Source organism: Convolutriloba macropyga, chromosome 8, assembly GCF_964194025.1.
Source record: "Convolutriloba macropyga chromosome 8, txConMacr16.3, whole genome shotgun sequence".
In the NCBI taxonomy this organism is placed as follows: Eukaryota; Metazoa; Xenacoelomorpha; order Acoela; family Convolutidae; genus Convolutriloba; species Convolutriloba macropyga.
In genome coordinates this window covers 63,029,447-63,048,239 of record NC_134475.1, presented here as the reverse complement: position 1 = coordinate 63,048,239, position 18,793 = coordinate 63,029,447, and the positions used below count along the sequence as shown (strand labels likewise).

General features: G+C 38.7%; 2 protein-coding genes across 2 annotated transcripts in view; one reads left to right on the top strand and one right to left on the bottom strand.

Moving 5' to 3' along the window:
• Window positions 1-18,793, bottom strand: part of LOC142344913 (26S proteasome non-ATPase regulatory subunit 1-like) — a 628,982-nt gene that overhangs the window by 173,052 nt on the left and 437,137 nt on the right. The gene's annotated exons all lie outside the window — the stretch shown is intronic.
• LOC142344911 (uncharacterized) overlaps window positions 1-18,793 on the top strand; it is an 81,113-nt gene that overhangs the window by 1,060 nt on the left and 61,260 nt on the right. The window contains exons 2-3 of the mRNA XM_075396970.1: window positions 2,835-3,119; window positions 5,722-6,124. Of these exons, the coding sequence (XP_075253085.1) occupies window positions 2,835-3,119; window positions 5,722-6,124 (688 nt within the window). The remainder of the gene's footprint in view (window positions 1-2,834; window positions 3,120-5,721; window positions 6,125-18,793) is intronic.

The following is an 18,793-nucleotide window of genomic DNA, read 5'->3' as shown; positions in this document are numbered from 1 at the left end:
CCATCTTCTGGTCTTAAATTTTTTTAGCAGTTTTTCTATAATTAGTTTCTATTTATAACTATTTTTGGCTGAGATTTGTTTCCCCATCATATTTATTGGTCTTGAAATTTTCTATTTGGTTGATATTAAATAATTGTTTTCAAACAAAAATTGAATCAATCGATTTTTAACCTGTGTGGCTTTTTTTTAAAAAAAATTTGTTTGACCGTTTTCATCTAGAACATTCGTTCTAATTCAATTTTTGGGTAATTTTTTTTAGCTTGAATTTGATTTTTGAGTTATTTGAATTGCGCCCATTCGCACAAAAAATACGTCTTGTGCTGAAATAAAGCCGATTGCGGGCAATGGTTGAACGTACCTAGACAGGGTAGCGTAGAATTTAATATTCCCAATTCTCCTCCGAGTGGTCGTGGTTTCAAACCCCTCCACAGCTGACCATTTGTGCGCCAAAAAAGTCTCTCAACTATAGACAGTGTAGCGTAGAATTTAATATCCCAATTCTCCTCCGAGTGGTCGTGGTTTCAAACCCCTCCACAGCTGACCGTTTGTGCGCCATAAAAGTCTCTCAACTAGTATTTACTAGTCACGTAAATTTTTCCCCGCTTGTAGCTCGAGCACAATTTGGTCAACGTTAGTCGGTTGTTTTTGTGTTAATTTATTTATGAAGAATTGAGTAAGTTTGAGCAAAGTTTTTGCCAATTTCTCTATATTTTTTAAGTTTATTGTTTAATAGCCGCAAAGCAATACCGGCTATTATTGGGGACATCGTGGGTGTATTTAATGCGTTGTCTCCGTCGATGGTTCTTGCGACCTGACTTCTCGCAATTGACTTTTTCAACTTCTGTGATTTCTAATGCATCACACTTAAAATTTGTGTGCGTGACGTCATTTGTACTGCTTTAAGCTCAATTGCGTGAAACACCTCAATAAAAAATGAATTCTGAATTCAATTATTGAATTTTAAATTTTATGAACGTTTACTAGATAAAGGTCATCAGTGTGCATCTAATTAGTGCCAAACGTAGTCTTGAATTTTTGATTTCGAATATCAGGGGTTTCATCCTTATATAGCTTTATCTTTTTATCCGTATTATGATCATAGAGCTCCATTAGGGTTTTATCCTTAGAGAGCGTATGTGTCTCATAAAAACGACAGTCCGAATCTAACCAAAAGTCTAGTGACCTATTAAAGGACTGGTAGTCAATCTGTCTATCTTATTTCTATAGTTGTTTCAATTCATGGAAGACCACTAGCGTCTATTGCGGCTATTTTCCCGCAAACTGCCGCCAGGTTTATTTCTTCTGGCGATGGCTCTTGCTTTTTTTGTTGGTAAATACATAAAAAAGAAATGATATTTGATAAAAAGAAAATTCTATTGCAAACTATCTTTCTTAGGATGAGTGCTTAACCTAATTTGTATCAGAAGCTATGTCATTTTATGTAAACTAATTCTTCCTGATTTATTGCTGCTGGTGTTTCAAATGTAGGATACAATTAAGTAGAATTTTAGCAAAAATTGTCAATTTCCTATTTCGAGTCCGTTCCGGAACTTTTCGGGCTACTTCTTTTTTTAAATATCTGTTCACGCAATTTCATTTTTTTTGAAGTCAACTCAATGTTATAGTATTGGACACATCGAAACATCAATAAGTTCAAAAAACCTGACGGTCTGCAGTGTGAAATTTACATTTCTAATATTAGTGTGAAGTGCGAAAAGAGTGCTTGAACAAACATTCTTCATCTTGCTAGCGTACTTTTTGTCCACATGCGGAAATTTGACCTCAATTTTACGGTTTTCAAATTGGAATCGGATTTTTCACAAATGAGACCATTCTTAGTTTTCTGTATGTGTAGGTGTTCCTTTAGTTGATAATAATTTAGATAATTTTAGGCCAGGACTTGCCTTGTTACGGTTTTTAGTTCGTTTCTACATTTTTTCATATGTCACTCCTCCTTTCACTTTTGGTTTCTGGCTTCCCTCATTTTCTGTTCCAACTGACAAGATTTTATTGATCAAACTTACGAGAAAGTTATCGAGGTAAAAGTGAAATAGGAGAAAACGGGATAAACCAATACAGTCCGGGCACTAAAAGTTAATGATTGAGGAATCAGTGCCTTAAGTTATCAGAGTTTCGTAGATCATACTGCTTTTTTTCAAGCTTATTGTGTTATAAAACAGAAGTTGAATTGACTTTTTTTAGTCTAAAGAAACTGCCAACCAAATTAGAATTTTTTTCAGAAAAAAAATAAGGCTGTCGTCAACCCTTTCTCGTGCTTTAAGTTATCAAAGTTCCGTAGATTATACTGCTAACTCGTATTAGCGTTAAGCTAGCTCTCTCATTTACTAGGAGATTTCAACATAATTACCTAATCTAATGAACTTGCAGAAGAAAATAAAGCAGTATGAGACACTTCATTAAAAAATTAGGTTGTCGTCAATTTTTCTTTTTATTTGATGTAACTTTTTCAATCCCAACAGCGGTAAATGGGGTCAATGGCGACTGTTTTCTGGCAATTTGCCGGCTACGTTTTTAATTGACGGTAGTTAAAGGGAAGCAGCTAGGGAAAGCTGGATTGCTTCAGATAATCTGAGTCTACTTTAAACGCAGAGCAAATTGAACTTCGAGTTTTGGGAAATAGTGTCTAATTAGTGCATAATTCTGAGTTTTTTTGTTCACAGGGTACATGTGTGTGTATGATTGTGTGTGTGTGTGTGTGTGTGTGTGTGTGTGTGTGTGTGTGTGTGTGTGTGTGTGTGTGTGTGTGTGTGTGTGTGTGTGTGTTTTATGCGTGTGTGTGTGTGTTTAGTCTTAATTTGAATTATTTTTTCAAGGCCCTGGGCCGCACCGAAGACATGAAAAAAGTCCTCAACAGAATAGTTCAATGAACAATAATTCTGACTCTCCGGTGATGCGGAAGCTGCGAGCGCAACAGCAGAAAAGTTCAAACAGTCGAACGGCCCAACAGCCGAAAGTTCAAAGAGCAGAAGAAACAGATGAAGTGATTGAGAACAAGCATAGTGACATTGACGATGGGAATCGGCTGTCGAGAAGCGTTGGAACAAAAGTCAACCTAAACGGGCATTCGAAAAAAGTTGCAGCTGATGATCACAAATTAGGTATCTCTATTTAAAAATAAATAAAAATAAATAAATTAAAAATAAATAAATAAATTAAAAGTCTTCCTCAGAGAACGAAATAATAGCTGAACAGAGTATTTCCAAGAAAAGATTCAGCATAAACTTAATCTTACTTTTAAAGATATATCCATGACAAGGATTTTGAAAATAAGTTGTTTCTGGTTGATATTAAAATTAAACTAGATCTGAAATTGACTAGTGGGACTTTTCATGTAAAAAAAATAACGCAAATGAACTTTTTATTTGTTATCTTGGCACTAAATCAACAAAGACAGCCTCATTTCCTGAGCAGTTAGAAAAACTCATTATTCAGAAACCCTGTTTTTTTTTTGAAAAATACTAGCTCATAAATTACAACCTGATTGCATTTTCTTCTTGGTTACATCTTGTGGGTTCGTTCAAAAAATCGACAAAGGAGAAAAGTGTTGAATTTTTTTTGTAGGAAGCTATAACTGCAATTCTTTGATGAAAGCTCCTAGTTTATGTAGAAAAAAAATTGTATATCCATTGCATTTCAAATATAAAATCATATATATAAAAACGTATATATATATATATATATATATATATATATATATATAAACGTATATATATATATATATATATATATATATAAACGTATATATATATATATATATATATATATATATATATATATATATATACGTTTATATATATATATATATATATATATATATATATAAACGTGTATATATATATATATATATATATATATATATATATGTGTGTATGTGTGTATAGTGTGTATTTTAGTTCTTTAATGTACTGGACTACATAGGGCCAGAAATCACTAATTAATATTCAATAACGAAATGTCCATGTGACATTAAAACAAAGAAAAATCTAAAACCAGGATTCCAAGCTTTTTTGCAGATTTAATAAGTTTCATTTTCGAAAACGTTTTACATCAGTACAAACAACCGTTCTGACTTGAAAATACATTTCCTATTCATTTTAAATTTTTACAATGCCAGACTTTACTTGGATGCTAGCTGAACAATTGATTTTTAAATTTTAAAATATCTTTTGAGGTAGATCTCTTTATGTATTCTATTCTGTTTCACCAACCCCTCGGCTTAGGGGCATATTTTTAGGAGCGCCTGCCAATTCATTACGCAAAAGTGTGTTTTATAACAAAACGCAGATCGTATTTGTGGGCGAAAAACACGGTGGCAGAGTGTATCCTAAAAATCAAGGGCTTGTTGGAATGAGGGCAGCGGTCTGTGCATGATGTTTTTGAATCTATATATGGCAAACCTCAATCAATCGGATTCCAAGATTAGCCAATATTAGTTATGTTGTAGTATAATGCTTGACAAGATAGAATCAACTGCTTTAAAATCATCTCAAGTTTTGATGTTTGTGGGCAAATGATCCTTTATATTACGCCGTTTTTTGAACAAAAAGATCTATTGAGCTACAAATAAAATAATTTTATGAAAGCTTCTGCATATTTCAGATTTAAAGTAATAAAATAAAAGTAAAGTAGAGTTTCGCCACCTATTTAAATATTTATAGAGCAATTTCTTTGAGATGAACAGAGAAGTGAAGCAATTATTGTAAACGTGTGTGTCTTTTTACGACTTGAAGAGGAGTATTGAGATTCTACAGGATTTTCTTCATGACCTGTACTTTTGAATTTTGTTTTGGAATATTGACTTATGATTAAGAACGCTGGTTTTTGTTTCCAAACATTGGACTTAAACAGTAGCCTGGTTTATAATGCATAGTAATTAGGAACTGTCTGGTAATATTGAAGGTGAAAAAAATTTTTGATTACAAATAAGTCACTCCAAACTATCTAACCTACCCCCCATTGCCCCTCACGCCTCCCCCCCCCCCCCCCACATATCTCTCACCTACTCCCTCCGCCACCACAGTCTACCCCCTTCTCTCCACGTACTTACCTATCTTTTTCAACAAAAAATGATTTTTTTCTGACTACCTATTGCTTTTTTTCATATTTCTGAATTAGATAGGAATAGATAAGAGTTTTTATTGCACGCCTCTGTGAGTCGTTTCCGGTATTCTACCGGCTATGTTTTTTATGCAAAATATTTGCTTGACCATTTTCTGACTTTTCGAGTGACTTTTACGCCCTTGGCCTTCTGCTGATTCTAAATTTTAATGAATGCTAATTGTAATTCTTCTCAAACAACACTTTTATCAAATGTTGAAACACGCAAGCACTTGCAAAAATGCCGGATCTCTGCAGTAACATAAGCCACAACGCCAGATTTTGCTACAAACAGGTCTAGATTTCAAACTTGCAAACTCGTGTTTCAAGCAAGGTTGCGTAACGCTTGCTAAATTTACATCGAAACTCTAAGATATCTCGAACCGCTTCGCAAACAATGCCAAATGTTCTCATTGACTTCATCATTGTTTCAAACCAAGGTTTCCGAATTTGCATTTTTGAGTTATAGTTGACAAATTCTGAGAAGTTATTAATTTTATTTATTTATTTTTTTTTTATTTTCATCTTTTTCATCTTTCGCAAATTTTTGCCCGATTATTTTTCGTGTGAAATGTATTTTATATGGGCTTTCAAATTTTTTAGGTTCCGATCACCTTGAAGGAAACCAATTCTCCGATGCCAAGAAAAGCAGCGATATCAATACTTCCGATGCCAAAAAAGACAATCACAATTTAAATTCGAACAGCCAAACACTCTCACACGAGCACTCTAAGCCTCTTTATTCCAAGAAAACTTCTTCAAAAACTGAAACGCAGGCTTTAAAGCGTACTCCAAACCCCACGAGTACTCAACAGTTATCAAAACCCCAGCTTGAAGTCGTATCTGCAGCTACTGGCGACACTTTGGAACCGATACGGAATTCGGCACAGAAAGCCCAAGAGAAATCAAAGCCTAAATTCAAGGAAAATGTGGAACCCGAAGAAGTGTTTGTCGAGCTTCACCCACTTCCGAGGGACAAAAGCTGTGAACAGATTGCCCAAACAGAGTTTCCCAGATTTTCAGGAGACTTTTCTAGTGACAATGTTAATAGGGATAACGTAAGCGCGGAGCTGTCAGATACATATCGCATGTGGGACGGGCAACCTTCTGAATAAGCTACTTCCCCTTACCCCCCCCCCCCCCCCCCCCCCGTGAACAAACCAACAGCTAACTTGACAGTACTGTTCAGAAACGGTCAATTTATGCGGGAAAAGACTATTTTTGACTGTGCTGGCTTTTTAAAACAAAAATGACCAGCGTTCTTGGACGTTTTTGAATGCTATTTTTAACCATTTTTAACCGTTTTTAAACGTTTTCTTTTTTAGCTCGTGACCGTTTTACATTTTTTAAAAATATTGCGACCGTTTATGAAGAAAATAATTTTTTTGTGTTTTTACTTAAAAAACATCGATTTTTTTATTGTTCAAAACGAAAATTTCACATGTTTTTGGACAAAATTTTAGGTTGGCCGCCCGGTGCTACGATTCTCATTTTTCTTGCCAAGTTCCTATTTGGGACTTGCCAAGATCAGAAGAAATCCTATCAGGAAACCTATTGGGAAACTTACCAAGAATTGTAGGTGGTGGTAAGTATATGCAAGTTCTCACTTTTCCCACTAGGAATTTTGAGAAACCTCGGATTCCCAGCAAGAAAAATGGGCACAATAAGAATCTTGCTAGGAAAATTTGAGACTCCTTAGGATTCTTGTCAGGAAAAGTGGGAGATAATGGGTTTCCCAGTGAGAAAAATGAGAAAACAGTGGGATTGTTTGTAGGGAAAATCAGTTCTAGAGTTAGCCAGGACCCGCGAAAAACTGTCCCAGGGAAGCCGAGGCAGTAAAACATAAAAGAACACGATAAGGGGAGGGACCCAGAGAAGCCGGGAACCTAACAAAACAAAAGCTGTCCCAGAGAAGCCAGGACAGAAAAGAAGAAGCACACAAGGGTTGGGGAGTGACCAAGAGAAGCCGGGACCCAAACAGAACAAAATGCTGTCCCAGAGAAGCCGGGACAGTAAAGCACACAATAAGGGGGGAGGGACCCAGAGAAGCCGGGTCCCTAACAAAACAAAGGCTGTCCCAGAGAAGCCGGGACAGTAAAGCACACAATAAGGGGGGAGGGACCCAGAGAAGCCGGGTCCCTAACAAAACAAAGGCTGTCCCAGAGAAGCCAGCACAGAAAGGACGAAGCACACAAGGGTTGGGGAGGGACCCAGAGAAGCCGGGGCCCAAACAGAACAAAATGCTGTCCCAGAGAAGCCGGGACAGTAAAGCACACAATAAGGGGGGAGGGACCCAGAGAAGCCGGGTCCCTAACAAAACAAAGGCTGTCCCAGAGAAGCCAGGACAGAAAAGCAGAAGCACACAGGGGTTGGGGAGGGACCCAGAGAAGCCGGGACCTAAGAGAACAGAATCTCCCAAAGGAGCCGGGAGGCAGCAGCAGCAAGTGCTCTTGAGATGCATTCAATGAGTGATATCAAGGCAACGCTGTCAAGCGGTGCATCAAAATCACCCAAACCATGAATCTCGAGAAAAGAGGGGAAGGGACCCAGATAAGCCAGGACCCGCGAAAAACTGTCCCAGAGAAGCCGGGACATTGAAGCACAAAAGAACACAATAAGACGAGGGACCCAGAGAATCCGGGACCCTAACAAAACAAAAGCTGTCCCAGAGAAGCCAGGACAGAAAAGCAGAAGCACACAAGGGTTGGGGAGGGACCCAGAGAAGCCGGGACCCTAAGAGAACAAAATTCTGTCCCAGAGAAGCTGGGACAGTAAAGCACACAATAAGGGGGGAGGGACCCAGAGAAGCCGGGTCCCTAACAAAACAAAGGCTGTCCCAGAGAAGCCGGGACAGTAAAGCACACAATAAGAGGGGAGGGACCCAGAGAAGCCGGATCCCTAACAAAACAAAGGCTGTCCCAGAGAAGCCAGGACAGAAAAGAAGAAGCACACAAGGGTTGGGGAGGGACCAAGAGAAGCCGGGACCCAAACAGAACAAAATGCTGTCCCAGAGAAGCCGGGACAGTAAAGCACACAATAAGGGGGGAGGGACCCAGAAAAGCCGGGTCCCTAACAAAACAATGGCTGTCCCAGAGAAGCCGGGACAGTAAAGCACACAATAAGGGGGGAGGGACCCAGAGAAGCCGGGACCCTAACAAAACAAAGGCTGTCCCAGAGAAGCCAGGACAGAAAAGAAGAAGCACACAAGGGTTGGGGAGGGACCCAGAGAAGCCGGGACCCAAACAGAACAAAATGCTGCCCCAGAGAAGCCGGGACAGTAAAGCACACAATAAGGGGGGAGGGACCCAGAGAAGCCGGGTCCTTAACAAAACAAAGGCTGTCCCAGAGAAGCCAGGACAGAAAAGCAGAAGCACACAAGGGTTGGGGAGGGACCCAGAGAAGCCGGGACCCAAACAGAACAAAATGCTGTCCCAGAGAAGCCGGGACAGTAAAGCACACAATAAGGGGGGAGGGACCCAGAGAAGCCGGGTCCCTAACAAAACAAAGGCTGTCCCAGAGAAGCCAGGACAGAAAAGAAGAAGCACACAAGGGTTGGGGAGGGACCCAGAGAAGCCGGGACCCAAACAGAACAAAATGTTGTCCCAGAAAAGCCAGGACAGTAAAGCGTACAATAAGGGGGGAGGGACCCAGAGAAGCCGGGTCCCTAACAAAACAAAGGCTGTCCCAGAGAAGCCGGGACAGTAAAGCACACAATAAGGGGGGAGGGACCCAGAGAAGCCGGGTCCCTAACAAAACAAAGGCTGTCCCAGAGAAGCCAGGACAGAAAAGCAGAAGCACACAAGGGTTGGGGAGGGACCCAGAGAAGCCGGGACCCAAACAGAACAAAATGCTGTCCCAGAGAAGCCGGGACAGTAAAGCACACAATAAGGGGGGAGGGACCCAGAGAAGCCGGGTCCCTAACAAAACAAAGGCTGTCCCAGAGAAGCCAGGACAGAAAAGAAGAAGCACACAAGGTTTAGGAAGGGACCCAGAGAAGCCGGGACCCAAACAGAACAAAATGCTGTCCCAGAGAAGCCGGGACAGTTAAGCACACAATAAGGGGGGAGGCACCCAGAGAAGCCGGGTCCCTAACAAAACAAAGGCTGTCCCAGAGAAGCCAGGACAGAAAAGCAGAAGCACACAAGGGTTGGGGAGGGACCCAGAGAAGCCGGGACCCTAAGAAAACAAAATGCTGTCCCAGAGAAGCCGGGACATTGAAGCACAAAAGAACACAATAAGGGGAGGGACCCAGAGAATCCGGGACCCTAACAAAACAAAAGCTGTCCCAGCGAAGCCAGGACAGAAAAGCAGAAGCACACAAGGGTTGGGGAGGGACCCAGAGAAGACGGGACCCTAAGAGAACAAAACGCTGTCCCAGAGAAGCCGGGACAGTTAAGCACACAATAAGGGGGGAGGGACCCAGAGAAGCCGGGTCCCTAACAAAACAAAGGCTGTCCCAGAGAAGCCAGGACAGAAAAGCAGAAGCACACAAGGGTTGGGGAGGGACCCAGAGAAGCCGGGACCCTAAGAGAACAAAATGCTGTCCCAGAGAAGCCGGGACAGTAAAGCACACAATAAGGGGGGAGGGACCCAGAGAAGCCGGGTCCCTAACAGAACAGAAGCTCCCAAAGGAGACGGGAGGCAGCAGCAGCAAGTGCTCTTGAGATGCATTCAATGAGTGATATCAAGGCCACGCTGTCAAGCGGTGCATCAAAATCACCCAAACCATGCATCTCGAGAAAAGAGGGGAAGGGACCCAGATAAGCCAGGACCCGCGAAAAACTGTCCCAGAGAAGCCGGGACACTGAAGCACAAAAGAACACAATAGGGGGAGGGACCCAGAGAAGCCGGGACCCTAACAAAACAAAAGCTGTCCCACAGAAGCCAGGACAGAAAAGCAGAAGCACACAAGGGTTGGGGAGGGACCCAGAGAAGCCGGGACCCTAATAGAACAAAATGCTGTCCCAGAGAAGCCGGGACAGTTAAGCACACAATAAGGGGGGAGGGACCCAGAGAATCCGGGTCCCTAACAAAACCAAGGCTGTCCCAGAGAAGCCAGGACAGAAAAGCAGAAGCACACAAAGGATGGGGAGGGACCCAGAGAAGCCGGGACCCTAGAAGAAAAAAGATGCTGTCCCAGAGAAGCCGGGACAGTAAAGCACACAATAAGGGGGAGGGACCCAGAGAAAACCTTTTGCTAGTGTAAAACCAAGCTACAACAGTCCTCCCATCTTTTGTTATTTGAAACAGGATGTAATCAACAGTCTCCTATGACCTCAATCAATTTTGAAATGGTCTTTTCGATTCGAAGAAACGATAAATCTCGTTCGCGACAGTTGTCCAACACAAAATTTGAATTGAACTGCCATCCTAACAAACCAGTGAGGCTCTCATAGACAACAATTTTTGTAAATAGCGTGTTTTGTAACCATACGTCAATATTCGATCAGTCATATGCAAAAGATAACACTCAAAAACGAAAACTGAGAAAATTTTGGGTTCATTTTACCAGTTAAGTTGAGTTTTGGAGAGGAAAATTTATCAGAAAAAAGCTTTCGCTAGTTTAAAACCACGCTACTACAGTCCTCCCAACCTTTTTATTTGAAACAGGGTGTAATCAACAGTCTCCTACGACCTCAAACAATTTTGAAATGGTCTTTTCGATTCGAAAAAATGATAAATATCATTCGCGACAGTTGTCCAACACGAAATTTGAATTGAACTGACATCCTAACAAACCAGTGAGGCTCTCAAAGACATTACTTTTTGTAAATAGCGTGTTTTGTAACCATACGTCAGTATACGATCAGTCATATGCGAAAGATAACACTTAAAAACGAAAACTGAAGAAAATTTTGGGTTCATTTTACCCCTTAAGTTAAGTTTTGGAGAGAAAAAATCATGACAAAAACCTTTCCCTAGTGTGAAACCACGCCACTTTAGTCCTCCTATCTTTTGGTATTTGAATCAGGATGTAAGCAATGATCTCCTCTGACCTCAAACAACTTTGAAATGGTCTTTTCGATTCGAAGAATTGATAAATCTTATTCGCGGTTGCCCAACATGAAATTTGAATTGAGCTGTCATCCTAACCAACCAGTCAGGCTTTCAAGGACAATACTTATTGTAAATAGCATGTTATCGAAACATACGTCAAAATGTGACCAGTCATATGCGATAGATAACAGGAAAAACGAGAGCTGAAGAAAAATTTGGGTTCATTTTACCCCTAATGTTGAGTTTTGGAGAAAAAAAATTATCAGAAAAAACTTTTCGCTAGTTTAAAACCACTCTAAAACAGTCCTCCCAACTTTTGGTATTTGAATCAGGACGTAAGCAATAGTCTCCTTTGACTTCGAACATTTTTGAAACGGTTTTTTCAATTCGAAGAAATTGATAAATCTCATTCGCGACAGTTGTCCAACACGAAATATGAATTGTACTGCCATCCTAACCAAACAGTGAGGATCTCAAGGACAATACTTTTTGTAAATAGCATGTTATCGAAACATACGCCAAAATGTGACCAGTCATATGCGATAGATAACAGGAAAAACGAGAGCTGAAGAAAAATTTGGGTTCATTTTACCCCTAATGTTGAGTTTTGGAGAGAAAAAATTATCAGAAAAAACTTTTCGCTAGTTTAAAACCACTCTAAAACAGTCCTCCCAACTTTTGGTATTTGAATCAGGACGTAAGCAATAGTCTCCTTTGACTTCGAACAATTTTGAAACGGTTTTTTCAATTCGAAGAAATTGATAAATCTCATTCGCGACAGTTGTCCAACACGAAATATGAATTGTACTGCCATCCTAACAAACCAGTGAGGCTCTCATACACTACAATTTTTGTAAATAGCGTGTTTTGTAACCATACGTCAATATATGATGAGTCATATGCGAAAGATAACACTTAAAAACGAAAACTGAAGAAAATTTTGGGTTCACTTTACCCCTTAAGTTAAGTTTTGGAGAGAAAATATCATGACAAAAACCTTTCCCTAGTGTGAAACCACGCCACTTTAGTCCTCCTATCTTTTGGTATTTGAATCAGGATATAAGCAATGATCTCCTCTGACCTCAAACAATTTTGAAATGGTCTTTTCGATTCGAAGAATTGATAAATCTCATTCGCGACACTTGCCGTTGTCCAACACGAAATTGGAATTGAACTGTCATCCTAACCAACCAGTGAGGATCTCAAGGAGAATACTTTTTATAAATAGCATGTTAACGAAACATACGTCAAAATGTGACCAGTCATATGCGATAGATAACAGGAAAAACGAGAGCTGAAGAAAAATTTGGGTTCATTTTACCCCTAATGTTGAGTTTTGGAGATAAAAAATTATCAGAAAAAACTTTTCGCTAGTTTAAAACCACTCTAAAACAGTCCTCCCAACTTTTGGTATTTGAATCAGGACGTAAGCAATAGTCTCCTTTGACTTCGAACAATTTTGAAACGGTTTTTTCAATTCGAAGAAATGCAAAATCTCATTCGCGACAGTTGTCCAACACGAAATTTGAATTGAACTGCCATCCTAACAAACCACTGAGGCTCTCATTGACAACATTTTTGTAAGTCTCGTGTTTTGTAACCATACGTCAATATACGATCAGTCATATGCGAAAGATAACACTTGAAAACGAAAACTGAATAAAATTTTGGGTTCATTTTACCCCTTAAGCTAAGTTTTGGAGAAAAAAATCATGACAAAAACCTTTCCCTAGTGTGAAACCACGCCACTTTAGTCCTCCTATCTTTTGGTTTTTGAATCAGGATGCAATCAACAGTCTCCTATGACCTCAAAGAATTTTGAAATGGTCTTTTCGATTCGAAGAAATGATAAATCTCATTCGCGACAGTTGTCCAACACGAAATTTGAAATGAACTGCCATCCTAACAAACCAGTGAGGCTCTCATAGACAACAATTTTTGTAAATTGCGTGTTTTGTAACCATACGTCAATATACGATCAGTCATATGCGAAAGATAACACTTAAGAAGGAAAACTGAAGAAAATTTTGGGTTCATTTTACCCCTTAAGTTAAGTATTGGAGTGAAAAAATCATCAGAAAAAACCTTTCACTAGTGTAAGACCACGCTACGTTAGTCCTCTTATCTTTTGGTATTTGAATAATGATGTAAGCAATAATCTCCTCTGACCAATCAATTTTGAAATGGTCTTTTCGAGTCGAAGAATTGATAAACCTCATTCGCGACAGTTGCCCAACACGAAAATTGAATTGAACTGTCATCCTAACCAACCAGTCAGGCTCTCAAGGACAATACTTTTTGTAAATAGCATATTATCTAAACATAAATCAAGATATGACCAGTCATATGCGATAGATAACAGGAAAAACGAGAACTGAAGAAAATTTTGGGTTCATTTTACACCTTAGTTAAATTTTGGAGAAAAAATCATCAGAAAAAACTTTCGCTAGTGTGAAACCACGCTACGTTAGTCTTCCTATCTTTTGGTATTTGAATCAGGATGTAAGCAATAATTTCCTATGACCTCAAACAATTTTGAAATGGTCTCTTCGATTCGAAGAATTGATAAATCTTATTCGCGGTTGCCCAACATGAAATTTGAATTGAACTGTCATCCTAACCAACCAGTCAGGCTTTCAAGGACAATACTTATTGTAAATAGCATGTTATCTAAACATACGACAAAATATGACCAGTCATATGAGATAGATAACAGGAAAAACGAGAACTGAAGAAAAATTTGGGTTCATTTTACCCCTAATGTTGAGTTTTGGAGAGAAAAAATTATCAGAAAAAACTTTTCGCTAGTTTAAAACCACTCTCAAACAGTCGTCCCAACTTTTGGTATTTGAATCAGGACGTAAGCAATAGTCTCCATTGACTTCGAACAATTTTGAAACGGTTTTTTCAATTCGAAGAAATGATAAATCTCATTCGCGACAGTTGTCCAACACGAAATATGAATTGTACTGCCATCCTAACAAACCAGTGAGGCTCTCATAGACTACAATTTTTGTAAATAGCGTGTTTTGTAACCATACGTCAATATATGATCAGTCATATGCGAAAGATAACACTTAAAAAGGAAAACTGAAGAAAATTTTGGGTTCATTTTACCCCTTAAGTTAAGATTTGGAGAGAAAAAATTATCAGAAAAAACTTTCGCTAGTGTGAAACCCCGCTACGTTAGTCTTCCTATCTTTTGGTATTTGAATCAGGATGTAAGCAATAATTTCCTATGACCGCAAACAATTTTGAAATGGTCTCTTCGATTCGAAGAATTGATAAATCTTATCCGCGGTTGCCCAACATGAAATTTGAATTGAACTGTCATCCTAACCAACCAGTCAGGCACTCAAGGACAATACTTTTTGTAAATAGCATGTTATCTAAACATACGTGAAAATATGACCTGTCATATGCGATAGATAACAGGAAAAACGAGAACTGAAGAAATTTTTGGGTTCATTTTACCCCTAAAGTTGAGTTTTAGAGAGAAAAAATTATCAGAAAAAACCTTTCGCTAGTTGAAAACCACGCTACAACAGTCCTCCCATCTTTTGGTATTTGAATCAGGACGTAAGCAATAGTCTCCTTTACTTTCGAACAATTTTGAAACGGTTTTTTCAATTCGAAGAAATGATAGATCTCATTCGCGACAGTTGTCCAACACGGAATTTGAATTGAACTGCCATCCTAGCAAACCAGTGAGGCTCTCAGAGACAGCAATTTTTGTAAATAGCGTGTTTTGTAACCATACGTCAATATATGATGAGTCATATGCGAAAGATAACACTTAAAAACGAAAACTGAAGAAAATTTTGGGTTCATTTTACCCCTTAAGTTATGTTTTGGAGAGAAAAAATCATCAGAAAAAAACTTTTGCTAGTGTGAAACAAAGCTACGTTAGTCATCCTATCTCTTGGTTTTTGAGTCAGGATGTAAGAAAAAATCTCCTCTGACCTCAAACAATTTTGAAATGGTCTTTGCGATATGAAGAATTGATAAATCTCATTCGCGGTTGTCCAACACGAAATTTGAATTGAACTGTCATCCTAACCAACCAGTCAGGCTCTCAAGGACAATACTTGTTGTAAATAGGATGTTATCTAAACATATGTCAAATTATGACCAGTCATATGCGATAGAACAGGAAAAAAGAGAACTGAAGAAAATTTCGGGTTCATTTTACCCCTTAAGTTGAGTTTTTGGAGAAAAAAATTATCGGAAAAACCTTTCAATAGTTTAAAATCACGCTACAACAGTCCTCCCATCTTTTGGTATTTGATTCAGGACGTAAGCAATAGTATCCTTTGACTTCGAACAATTTTGAAACTGTTTTTTCAATTCGAAGAAATGAAAAATCTCAATCGCGACAGTTGTCCAACACAAAGTTTGAATTGAACTGCCATCCTAACAAACCACTCAGGCTCTCATAGACAACAATTTTTGTAAATAGCCTTTTTTGTAACCATGCGCTAAAATACGATCAGTCATATGCGAAAAATAACACTTAAAAACGAAAACTGAAGAAAATTTTGGGTTCATTTTAACCCTTAAGTTGTTTTGGAGAGAACAAATTATCAGAAAAACCCTTTCGCTAGTGTGAAACCATACTACGTTAGTCCTCCTATCTCTTGGTTTTTGAATCAGGATGTAAGAAATAATCTCCTCTGACCTCAAACAATTTTGAAATGGTCTTTTCGATTTGAAGAATTGATAAATCTCATTCGCGGTTGTCCAACACGAAATTTGAATTGAACTGTCATCCTAACCAATCAGTCAGGCTCTCAAGGACAAAACTTGTTGTAAATAGGATGTTATCTAAACATACGTCAAATTATGACCAGTCATATGCGATAGATAACAGGAAAAAAGAGAACTGAAGAAAATTTCGGGTTCATTTTACCCCTTAAGTTGAGTTTTGGAGAAAAAAATTATCAGAAAAAACCTTTCGCTAGTTTAAAATTACGCTACAACAGTCCTCCCATCTTTTGGTATTTGATTCAGGACGTAAGCAATAGTCTCCTTTGACTTCGAACAATTTTGAAAAGGTTTTTTCAATTCGAAGAAATGCAAAATCTCATTCGCGACAGTTGTCCAACACGAAATTTGAACTGAACTGCCATCCTAACAAACCACTGAGACTCTCATCGACAAGAATTTTGTAAATAGCGTGTTTTTTAACCATGCGCCAATATACGATCAGTCATATGCGAAAAAAACACTTAAAAACGAAAACTGAAGAAAATTTTGGGTTCATTTTACCCCTTAAGTTGTTTTGGAGAGAACAAATTATCAGAAAAAACTTTTCGCTAGTTAGTCGAGAGAAAGCGCGCTACGTTAGTCCTCCTATCTCTTGGTTTTTGAATCAGGATGTAAGAAATAATCTCCTCTGACCCCAAACAATTTTGAAATGGTCTTTTCGATTTGAAGAATTGAAAAATCTCATTCGCGGTTGTCCAACACGAAATTTGAATTGAAATGTCATCCTAACCAATCAGTCAGCCTCTCAAGGACAATACTTTTTGTATATAGCATGTTATTTAAACATACGTCAAAATATGACCAGTCATATGCGATAGATAACAGGAAAAACGAGAACTGAAGAAAATTTTGGGTTCATTTTACCCCTTAAGTTGAGTTTTGGAGAGAAAAAATTATCCGAAAAAATATTTCGCTAGTGTAAAACCACGCTAAAACAGTCCTCCCATCTTTTGTTATTTGAAACAGGATGTAATCAACAGTCTCCTATGACCTCAAACAATTTTGAAATGGTCTTTTCGATTCGAAGAAATGATAAATCTCATTCGCGACAGTTGTCCAACACGAAATTTGAATTGAACTGCCATCCTAACAAACCAGTGAGGCTCTCATGGACAAAAATTTTGGTAAATATCGTGTTTTGTAACCATACGTCAATATACGATCAGTCATATGCGAAAGATAACACTTGAAAACGAAAACTGAATAAAATTTTGGTTTCATTTTACCCCTTAAGTTAAGTTTTGGAGAGAAAAATTTATTGGAAAAAACTTTTCGCTAGTGTGAAACCACGCTACGTTAGTCCTTCTATCTTTTGGTGTTTTAATCAGGATGTAAGCCATAGTCTCCTATGACCTCAAACAATTTTGAAACTGTCTTTTCAATTCGAAATGATAAATCTCATTCGCAAAAATTAAATTAAATTTGAAAGAAAACACAAAAGAAGTGGAACACTCGGAAAGAAGTTTTCAACAGAGATTGTAAATCATTTTCAATGAACTTGAACAAGAATTCTTGGAAACAGATTAATCGCGCTCAAAAGTTACGCAAAGTGTAGACAAAATTAAGCGTCCGTCTATTTCTCGAACAATGCAAGGCGATAAAAGTTTTTTCACGTCAACTAAGGTGACATCACTATTCGCACACTGAATTAAATGATGATTTTCGTAGCAGCTACTGATCAATTCAAGCCCCTCGTCCAAATTCACTGCTACTCTGGAATGCTCGGTTGGTGACGAGTGATTTTCGAGTTTCTGTATAAGAAAACCCGTGAAGATGCACAGCTGCGCTTTTTTCCGAAACATCAACAAATATGTCAGTCAACTGACCAAAACCTGTCGCGCCTTCTTTTTCATACTCAACAAAATGCACGCAGGTTTTGTTAACGTTCCAAGTACATTTACTGCCATGACAAGCATACATCTTAGAATCTAGCTCAAACGTCTTGCTTGACATTAAAGTCTCCCGGTTTCCATTTACTTCAATTACACGCTCCGTAGGCTGAAGCAACTTGAGTGAACCCACTGTTACCGTCTTTGAGTTTCCCTTTAACTTTTTCCTGAAAAATCGTCTTTGATGCCGTTTGACTGCTAGCTTTGTAGCAACAATGGCACTTGTGTTTGGACCAATAGCGCGTTTCAGATGGAAATAAGCGGACTCAAATGGAATTAACGACAATGAAGCCAGGGGTCCCGTCTTTTTTGCCTGGTCAGCTAGATGACCGAGAGAATGCATATTGTAAGTTTGAGCCGCTTCTCCATAAAAATTAGGAACCAATTTCCGAAAAATTTTGATAAGAACCTCTGCCTTGTCATAACTCTGCTCTCTGACCGGTTCAATTAAATAACGTATTGCAGTACTCAGCAGATAGAAGTGCACAAACATAGGCACTGAGAGAACACCAAAAAAAGACACAAAGCCGTATAAGAGAAACAACTTCAGTTCTGTTGCCTTCCAATATTTGAGCGTTTCTAGAGATCGCAATTGTCTTTTGTTATCAGTTCCTGGCACCTTACATTTCAAAAGGTTGGCTGACACCTGCGTTTTATTCCGGCCCAAAAATATTCTCGATCCGTTGATTCTGCAGAGAAGGGTTTTTGACAACACCAAGGAGCACTTGATGCATGTAGTCTATCAGCATTTCATCGGGGAGAGTAACAATACTTTCAATTGTTGAGGGCCCTAAACAAAAAGATATCCACAACAATTAAAATATTATTTTGAGTTTTTAAGGGACTCTAGGAAAAAAAACAGTGACTAAACGTTCTTAAACTCGAGCTATGCAGTAATGGACAAGAAAAGATCATAAATTTTACCTCTTAAACCATATAATGATCTGCATTCTGATCCCAGGCATTCCAAAATTAACTTTCGCTCTTTTGATGTTCTTTGAGACACATCAGGCTCATGGAAC